Source organism: Capsicum annuum, unplaced genomic scaffold, assembly GCF_002878395.1.
Source record: "Capsicum annuum cultivar UCD-10X-F1 unplaced genomic scaffold, UCD10Xv1.1 ctg77494, whole genome shotgun sequence".
In the NCBI taxonomy this organism is placed as follows: domain Eukaryota; kingdom Viridiplantae; phylum Streptophyta; class Magnoliopsida; order Solanales; family Solanaceae; genus Capsicum; species Capsicum annuum.
In genome coordinates this window covers 1-10,123 of record NW_025887895.1, presented here as the reverse complement: position 1 = coordinate 10,123, position 10,123 = coordinate 1, and the positions used below count along the sequence as shown (strand labels likewise).

Sequence of the window (10,123 nt, the reverse complement as noted above, 5' to 3'; positions counted from 1 at the left end):
TCTGACATTTTGTTTTCAACATTAAGATAAATGTCGATAAGGAACTTATGACATTTATATGAAATGTCACTTAATTTCTAGTATTTAGATTAAATGTTTGGTAAATTTTTCTTTGTGACACTTACTTGTGACCTTTATAAAATGTTGCATTTAAATTACCATCGTTTTAGTTGAGGTCAATAAATAAAATATTAATATTGTAAAATTTAGTAACATTTCAAAATTTTCATCAATATTATTGCATTTAGATTAATGTCACTGTTAATTATTTTAAAAATGGATACAAATTCTCTATAATTTTTCTCATGACATAAATATTTATAGCTAATTTAATCTATACATTCATAAATAACAACCTCTTATAATAAACATGAAATATATGTAAAGTAAATGTGTTCTAATATTATAACAAAAAACTAAATAGCAAAATAGTATCAAATCAAATGATCTAAGTAAAAATGAAATATAAATATAATAGTTTCAACATGCAACCAACTTTAACGCCTAATTCAAATCAATTTCATTAAATTCTAAGATAAAATTTGTAATAAATCTTTATGAAATCACCAATCCACAAGTTGAGGGCATTTCATAGCAGCTAGTAATTGACCTCAATTCCCTGAAAAGCTCTGCATAAGAAATTCACATAAAAGAAAAAATTATAACTATATGATGAAATTATTTCCTCCATGACTAGAATAGATTGGGATATCCAAAAAGCACATTGAATTTTTAAAGACAAGCATATTGAAAAATTGATGAAAAGCATCAAGTAGAGGCTAATTTTTTCTCTTTGAAAGAAAAGAATAGAGAAAAGGGATGTCTTGTAATTTTTCTAACTTACCCACTTTTATTTATTTGTGTCAACTACACTAGTTTCGGTCTTCTTGATCATCTTAGCCTGAGAACAAAAATTAAGCTGATTACTTAAATATTTACAAAATTAAAACATAATAAATCATAGCATACATAGTACGCCTATTTTTCCCATAAAGAAAATCAAAACAAAATTATAAGATTATTTCAATAACAAATATTGCTTCGACAACAAATACTTGACCAAAATTACCGATGAATAACTCTGATATAGTGTAGCAATATGAAAAATTCATATTTAAAATACACAAAAGACAATTAGTTAAAATGCAACTTAATTATTCCATTATGATGCTCATCTATAAGTTACAGAACTACTAAGGTTGAACTTCAATACCAACAGTTTACATGATGTAGTGACTAATAGTTGGTCGATTAATCCCAAATAGAAACAAGAAAAGGAATCAGCTGATCTCGAAATCATATGAATTTAGGATTTAAACAAATTGAAATAAAAATCAAAACTTTATTTCCTCTAACCTTTTTTGTGTGAACAAATGAAATGGGTGACAACGGTTGTTGACGATCTTCAATTGAGTTATCAGAAACCTATCACAAAAAAAAAAAAAAAACAATTCTAATTAAAAATAACTGAGTTATCAACTAACAAAAGTAATTTTTGTGAACAACACAATTATTTACCTGTCCTGATTTTGTATATGCATCAATAGTAATGCCCAAAGACTCTAGATATGCTTGTACACCTTCTTTTACTTTATCTGCTATAATTACTTCCATGTCCATTTTTGCTTCCGATAATTTTCTCTCCACTGCTTCCTTATCCTCTTTTGCTTCCTCTTTTGCTTCAGACAACTTTTTATCCATAGCTTCCATTTCTTTTTGTGCTTCAGCCAACTTTTCCGCCATCTCAATGTTCATAGCTGAAGTAGCTTTTTGAACTTCCAACTCAACCCGTGCATCAGAATCTCTTTTTTCAGCTTGAGATCGTTTATATACAGGACCATAAACGAAACTTGGAGCTGCTCCATTTCCTAACGTTCTGACAATCCCATGAGTGTCTGGTCCCATTACTTTTGAGTACACATCGTTGGAAGCACTTCCAGGGATATTTAACTCGGGATACACCTCAGCGATATCATCCATTTGTTTCTTTTTGAAAGAAAAGTCAAGCAACGAAAAGTTAAAGAAAATTGCAATAGAATAAAAGTACCAAAATACTTATAAAGAATCAGAATTTACCATAACTTCACCGGCAATCTCATTCACTGGTTGAGTATTCTTTCTCGTGAGTTTTTTTGAATACCTGAATACGGGTTGGCTTTACACCACCATTCTTCTTTGTCATCTGTTTAAATAGTAAGAATGCCGTAAAATATTCAATACATGGCCGTAAAATATTCAATACATGTATCAATTAATAAAAAATATTACAGAATAAAGAGTGTGATTATGTCATACCTCATCTATAATTTGAGCATGACTTTTTCTTCCTGATGTGTGTGGCATAGTCAACTTTTTTCGACTTTCTTTGTTTCTCTTGCTCTTTTCCTAGAGAATTTTAACACAATAATACATAATAGAACAATACACTTAATAATATAATTTGATTAGTTAAAAGGTTCCAACATAGCCAGAACGACAAAAAGAGAGAAATAACAATCCAAGTGAAATCTCCAACTGCTCAGTCTAGGCGTCCTGAGAACTTGAAGAAGCTTGGCCAAATAGACTATTTCACTTTATTTTCTTAACTTTAAAAATTTGCATTTTGCTCTTCTTTGTTTGTATAGAAACAACATGTTATCGAGCAAGAACTAGCAAAAGTGCAGGAGGAGATCCCATAGTATAAGAAAAGTGTCAGGATGCGGAAGATCCAAAGTTGCTAATTCTGAAAGAGCTAGATAGCACTAAGAGACTTATAGAAGAGTTGAAACTCAACCTAGAGAGAGAATGAAAGTGAGGCTTATGCTACTTTCTCAGTTGGTAGTACTCATGTTGACCGGAGGCTTCATCAGATGTTCGTTGGTGATAGGGACTACGAAGGTGTCTATCTCGAAATGGAGATAGAATACCCTCCTAACTCCAAACCAGACGTTAGAATTGAAAGCTGTGTTGAGATCAAAGGGTACTCAGTGGTCGGTGTAAGTTGCAAGGATAGACCAAAGCTTATGTTTGACATTGTATGCACCCTCAAAGACATGCAGCATGCGGTTTTCCATGCCACTATCTCATCAGATGGTCCCTCTACATCACAAGAGTATTTTATTCGCCACATGGATGGTTGCATTCTGGAATCTGAAGCGGAGAAGGAAAGGGTTGTGAAGTTTATTGAAGCTACAATTTGGCGAAGGATAAGTGATGGTTTCATCCTAGAGTTGTGTGCCAAGGATCGAGTTGGCTTACTTTCTGAAGTTACGAGAGTCCTACGAGAAAATAGGCTATCAGTGACTAGAGCTGGTGTCACAACTATTGGCCGGGGAGAAAGCAAAGAATGTCTTCTACATAAGAGATGCATCTGGAAAACCTGTCGAGATGAAGACGATTGAAATACTGCATGAAGAAATTGGACAGACGATGATGCTTAATGTGAAGAAATACCCAACATCTGCAAAGGTACCTGAAACTGGTGGTCTGGCTACGACAAGCTTTTTCTTTGGAGGCTTACTGGAAAAGTTCCTAACTTAAAAGTACATCTATTGTGAAAGATACGTCTTGAAATAAAGAAAACTGCACGTGTATGAAACTTACATACTGATAGTTTAAATAAAAAATTCAAACGGGATAGCTTGGTTGTGTTTTTGATCCTAATTGACTGTTAAATCATTATCTATCCAAGAGATTCACACATAAAACAAGATTATATTATACTAGTAAATTATGAATTTTGTACTCTTGAAGTGTAATTAAAAAACAAATTAGCATCCACGGCAAAGAACTAATTAGTCCAAATCACAATATTTGTTAAGGCAAACTGATAAAAACTAGTACTAAAACTTTTTTCATATTCAAGAATCTATATATACTAGTATCTCTAGAGAAATATATACATGTCTATCTACATGTCACTAAATTAATTTTCTAAAACAATCTCTATTTCCTCAATATATTGGTAAAAAATCTCAAATTAGTAAAGACCTATATTAGAGTACGTAATAGATTTGCCTCAACCACTGACTAAAGAGCTTTGGAGAAAATATTAAAAATTATGTAGGCAACTGCAGTTATACTAGACAAAAGAAATTGCAATAGTAGGAATTGAAAGGACGAAGCCCTAAAACCTGAACTTGAAAAGAGGGAAACTAAAATCTTACCGCCAATTTATTTTTTTCCTCCATATCTGCAATACTCCCGTTTTTATCGCTCCACATCTGCACAATTTCATATTTTTATAACTTTGATTTGTGGAAAAAAAAAAAATGTATGAGTGAGTGGATTCGACCAATTTTAACACAAATGGACTGAATTTGAGATAAAAAAAAAAAAAAAAAACAAAAACAAAAAATTTATCCATTGAAAAAATTTGGTTCTTGCCCATGGCCGTGAGACTCATATGGAACTGCCCATGGCCGTGAGACTCAAATGGCTCTTCTCGTCAAATGGGTCAAATTAAATTTTATTTTATTTTTGGTTAAGGGGTCAAATTGAATTAGTATGTGTTAAAGTCACAGATGTACTAATATTTTAACCATACCAATTTTGTTTTTTTGATAAAAAAAAAAAAAATCGACCGAGTGGTCATTTTGTTTAATCACTCCAAAATACATACATATCCAGCAGTAAGGCCATTTTATTTAATCACTCCAAAATACATACTTACCAAATTCAAAAGTAATAAAAAAATTATAAGTATCATTTAATAATTATACAAATACTCGAGGGGGCATGCCTATAATATATATTATTTTTTGTTTTTATTTACGTGACACAAATATGATTTCGATAATCAATCATATTTTTTATATATTTTAGATATTTTAAGATGTTAACTATTATAATTTTAAAATAATATATGTTAATCTCCTGACCAAACTTTTATGGTATTATTAATCAATTATACTTTAAAAATAATTTAAGTTTTTAATTATTGTAATTTCTAATATTTTTTCTTCTATTTCAATCAAAGTGCCACTATTATAACTTCTTGTACAAATATTTTATATCTTTTAAATTTTTTAAGTTGTTAATTATTATGATTTTTTATATCTTTTTATGATTTTTCTTGAAATATATAACAAATTAAGGAAATAAGATCAATAAACTAAAGCGAAGGATAAATGACCAATGAAATTGTGTCAAAGCAGACAAAATGTCAACATATCTTCTTTGGCTATTTTTCATTGGCCCTTTGTCCTTTATCATATAGTAAAATTTACATTAAAAAGGTTTTATATATATATAATAAATTAAAGAAGAATAGTCCAACATGAGGTTATGTCAAATGTGACATCGATAAAAAATTATTTTGTATATTATTTATTAATCAAAAAAAGGGTCAAAAATACCCCTAAACTATTTAAAATAGAAAAAATTAAAAATACTCTTTGTTAATTTTTTGAATAAAAAATATCCCTCCGTTAAATTTTTAGCTCGATATAATAACTCCTCTCTAACGAAATAACACCAAGTATGTCGTGCGGACAAAAAAATATCACTTGAACAATCCACGTCAGCATCCACGTGAAAAATTCTCTCATTTTCATTTAAAATTCTTTTTAAAAGGCCCAATTCAATATTAGGTAGTTTAATCAAGAAAAAAAAATAATCTTTTCACTAGAAAATTCTACAAGACATGATTTCGAGCAAAATCAAAAACCTAAATGTAATGAATAAAAGAAGTGAAATTACCATAGCGAATAATTTCGATATTGGTTGAAGATCGCTCTTCCTCAATATCCAACAGATAAAAATAGTTAAATTTAATCAAAACGTCATTTCAAAATAATAATAAAAAAATATGAAAAAATATCATCTCCTAAAATATGTAAATAATTGATTCAAATAATATAAATAATAATATTAAAAAATAAATATTTATCATCAATATAATTGAGGAAATCAAAACAAATGTAGAATGCTTATCTAAAAGATATCTTCCCTAAAACAAATAATAATATCAAATAAAAATAAATATTTATGATTTTATTACAATTGAATAAATTCAGAAAGTATTACAAGAAAAATCAAATAAGAGAAAAATTATTTTAATCAAACAACTTATATGCATAAAAATATACGACCAAAGAGTCATTTCGAAAAATAATATTATGAAAAAGATGGCATTCCTTAACATATGTAAACAGTTAGTTTAAATAGTATAAATAATAATTTTATAAAAATAATTATTTATCATTTCATAAAATTGAGTAAATCAAAAACGTGTTACAAGAAATATCAATAAAAAAGATCAATTCAATTAGTAAATAATCAATCAAGCAATTTATATGTAAAATATTGTTATATCCAAAGAATAATTCAAAATATCATGAAAAACCTCATATATTTAAAAAATTAATTTAAATAATATAAATAATACAATTTAAAAAAAATATTTATGTTTCACTATAATTTAGTGAATCAAAAAAGTATTTTACAAGCATAAAAATGAAAACTTTCATCTTCATATTTAGAGAGTTCGTCTAAACAAAGAGTAAATATGCTATTTGAAATTAAAAAGTAGAATATATAATTTTTTATGATCTTTTTAGATTTTCTTTAGAGGGGCATTGCCACACATATTATAGATTAATATAGATCACAATATATTATCTAATATTGACCTGCATCAAGACAATACTAATTCTAGTATATTATTAAAAAATAAATTATTATTTTGATAAATCCAAATATCATTCAACTTGCTAATTGACAACCTTCTTTTTTAGTAAGCATTAAAATGTATTTGTTTGAAAAATATTTACTTTTGTATGTAATTAAATTACTTCGAGATCATATAACAGTCTTAGGATCATACTCTCTAGACCAATTATCCTATAGAGGTGGCATACTGTATTTCAAAGAAAAACTAAAACCTTTACCAATAAATAGTGATGAGTAACATAAAAAGACTTTCAAAACTAGGAGTATATATCGGTAATTAGTAATTAATAATATGTTTTAATGATAATTTTGTCAATTATCGTTAAAAACGACATTTGCAATAAATATCTAATTTATCCATCATTTATATCAAATGACATTGTTTTCGCATCATTTTCGCTAAATGTCGCTAAAATCAATGACACTTATAGCAAACGTCAAATATATTCGACGTTTGCGTCAAATGTCACTATTTTATCGACATTTCTGCTGAATGTCGCTAAAATCAACAACAGTTACAATAAACGTCAAAAATATTCGACGTTTGCATCAAATGTCACTATTTTATCGATATTTTTGCTAAATGTCGCTAAAATCAATGACATTTGCAATAAATGTCCTTATTTTATTGACATTTTGGATCAAATATCGTTGTTTTTACGACATTTGATATCAAATGTCGTCTTTTTTACGACATATGTTATCAAATGTCATTGTTTTGCGATAATTGGTCATAAACATTAAGAAATTCTTTATTTTCCGATATTTATTTCAAATGTTGTCAAATAAGTGTCGTCGTATCTCCACTTTCTTGTAGTGAGATGTTTACTTGTTTTTTTTTCATTAATAAAAAAAAACGAAAAAAAATTCATGTTTAACCTTTGCATTATTACTTTTTCTTTTAATTGAAATATAAACATCATTTAATACGTATATTATGATAAACTAATCATATTATTTATTATTTTTTTAATCAATATGACACCTCAATTGGGACAGGTAAATTGAGAACGAGGGAGTATATTCAAAGGTAGTAACAATGCATCGTTGGTGACCGCAGGAGGTGGCGTAAGACTTCTTTTTAGCAAATAAATTAATTGTGAAGATTTATTGGTGTCACCTTTCCCTATCCAACGCATTGTTTTGAACCAAATAATGTTCAAAGTCGTAGGGAAATAGTGCCAAGGATGTTGACATAGTATGTTTTACATTTCTTTATTAAAACTAGATAGGTATGTTTGTGCGTTGCATGAACCCTAAAATAAAATAAAGGAAAAAAGTTCAAATATACCACTAAACTATCAAAAATAACTTATTTATGCCATCAGTTAAAAGTTGAGCTCATTCATGCCATCGCCGTTACAAAATCAGTTCATCCATATCATTACTTTTTAACGGTGGTTTTCAAAAATAACTTTGACACGTGGGTTTTTATTAGAGATCCATGCCATTAATTAAAATAAGTAAAAAGGCTCAAATATGTCATTGAACTATTAGAAATGACTCATTTATGCCATCAATTAAAAGTTCGGCTCACTCATGCCAACACCGTTATAAAATCAACTCACTCATGTCATTACTTTTTAATGATGAATTTTTAAAAATAGCTTTGCCACGTGGTCTTTTATTATAAATCCACGCCATTAATTAAAAGAAATCAATATTAATTTCAAAATATTTGAAATTAGTTAGTATCGGGATTAATTATTCCAGCATTTATACCATAATGATGGGAGAAGTTATCCCATATATATGGCGGGATAATTAGAATAGCAGACTTCTTTTAAGCCATTATTTGAAAATGATTTTTCAACAATGTATGCTCCACTAATTCGTGATGGAATAAGTTATTCCATATGCATGGCGGGATAATTGAGATAACAGACTTCTTTTAAGTCATTATTTAGAAATGATTTTTTCAATAATGTATACTCCCTTAATTCGTGATGGGAGAATGGAGAAGTTTTATTGGTATGCCTCTTTCTTTTTCTTGCTTGCCCTAATTGTTCATTGGTTTATTTTCTTGCAACTTCGAAGTATATATTGGAGTCACTGAAACTAAAACTAACAAGTCACTATATGATAAAATTTTTGAGGTTTCTGTTAAGCATAGCATTTATAATGATTTAGAATCAAGTAGAAATAGCCAAAATATATACATTAATCACTATTTTTTCTAATTAGAAAAATAATTGTTGTTGTAGGAAAAAATATTTTAATGGGTGTGGGTCGAATTATGTTAAATAAATCGGTTGTTTTTAATGAGTCTAAGATATTTTGAAATTAATATTAATTTATTTTAATTAATGTCGCGGACCTCTAATAAAAGGTCACATGACAAAACTGTTTTTTAAAACCCACCATTAAAAAGAAATGACATGGGTGAGTTGATTTTATAACGACGATAGCATGAATGAGCTGAATTTTTAACTGATGACATAAATGATCCATTTCTGATAGTTTAATGGCATATTTGAGCCTTTTTTCTTATTTTAATTAATAATGTGAATTTTTAATAAAAGGTCACATGACAAAGTTATTTTTGAAAACCACTGTTAAAAATTAATGGCATGAATAAGCCGATTTTGTAACGACGATGGCATAAATGAGCCAAACTTTAAAATGATGGCATAAATGAGCCATTTCTACTCGGTCAATAACATATTTAAGCCTTTTCCCTGAAATAAAAATGTAACTATTCCATTTGATTAAATCACTTGATAAACAATAGATATATTCAAAGGCAGTGACAATACATCGTCGCTGACCGCAGGAGGCGGCGTAAGACTCTTTTTAGCAAATAAATTAATTGTCAAGATTTAATGGTGGCACCTTTGCCTATATAAAGCATTGTTCTGAACCAAATAACGTTCAAAGTCGTAGGGAAATAGTGCCAATTGCCAAGGATGTTGACATAGCATGTTTTACATTTCTTTATTACTCCCATCGTTTCAAAAGAATAATCTACTTTGATTCGATATAAAATTTTGATAAAATGATCTTCTGGATTTCTATACTATGTCGATTTTGTAAGTTAGATATTTTTACTGACATATTTGTCATCTGGATCCCTGAATTTATTAAAAAGCAACATTTTGCATCCTTTCATCGTTGACCTCGCCTATGTGGCATTGACATGTTGACTAGGTCAAAGAGAGTGTAGTCACTCGCTTGAGGATGCAAATGGGTCAATTTTGATCAATTTTATATTAAAATAATTAAAAAATAAATAAAAATATATTAAAATTTAAAAAAAATTAAAAAGAGTTTTTCTTTTTCCTCCATCCTTTTTAATTTAAAAATAATAAATTTAAAAAAAAAATTTCACCCCACGTAGCCCCCCACCCCCCCCCCAACCCATCGCCACCCCACCCAGCCCCACCCGTCCCTCTCCCTCAGCCCGTTCCCAACCCACTCAGCCCCACGTAACCCCCCCTTCCCCAGTCCCCCACCCCACCTAGCTCGTCCCCAG

General features: G+C 29.1%; 1 protein-coding gene and 1 pseudogene across 1 annotated transcript; one reads left to right on the top strand and one right to left on the bottom strand.

Annotated features, from left to right (window-relative positions):
• Window positions 1-491: 491 nt before the first annotated feature.
• LOC107865943 lies at window positions 492-3,017 on the bottom strand. Its single transcript, XM_016712126.2, has 6 exons — window positions 2,296-3,017; window positions 2,077-2,182; window positions 1,519-1,986; window positions 1,357-1,425; window positions 845-901; window positions 492-629 (listed from the first exon to the last, which is right to left on the bottom strand). The coding sequence occupies exons 2-5, from the start codon at window positions 2,077-2,079 to the stop codon at window positions 851-853; spliced, it is 591 nt and encodes a 196-aa protein (XP_016567612.1). The 5' UTR covers window positions 2,080-2,182; window positions 2,296-3,017; the 3' UTR covers window positions 492-629; window positions 845-850.
• On the top strand, window positions 2,221-3,543 carry LOC124894793 (annotated as a pseudogene).
• The last annotated feature ends 6,580 nt before the right edge of the window (window positions 3,544-10,123 follow it).

What these genes read in the sequence shown, in the direction of transcription:
- LOC107865943 (XM_016712126.2), bottom strand. An exon ending in CATATACAAAATCAGGACAG is followed by an intron (nt 1,426 to 1,518) that starts GTAAATAATTGT and finishes TTTTTGTGATAG; the next exon opens with GTTTCTGATAACTCAATTGA. An exon ending in CATTTGTTCACACAAAAAAG is followed by an intron (nt 902 to 1,356) that starts GTTAGAGGAAAT and finishes TTTTGTTCTCAG; the next exon opens with GCTAAGATGATCAAGAAGAC.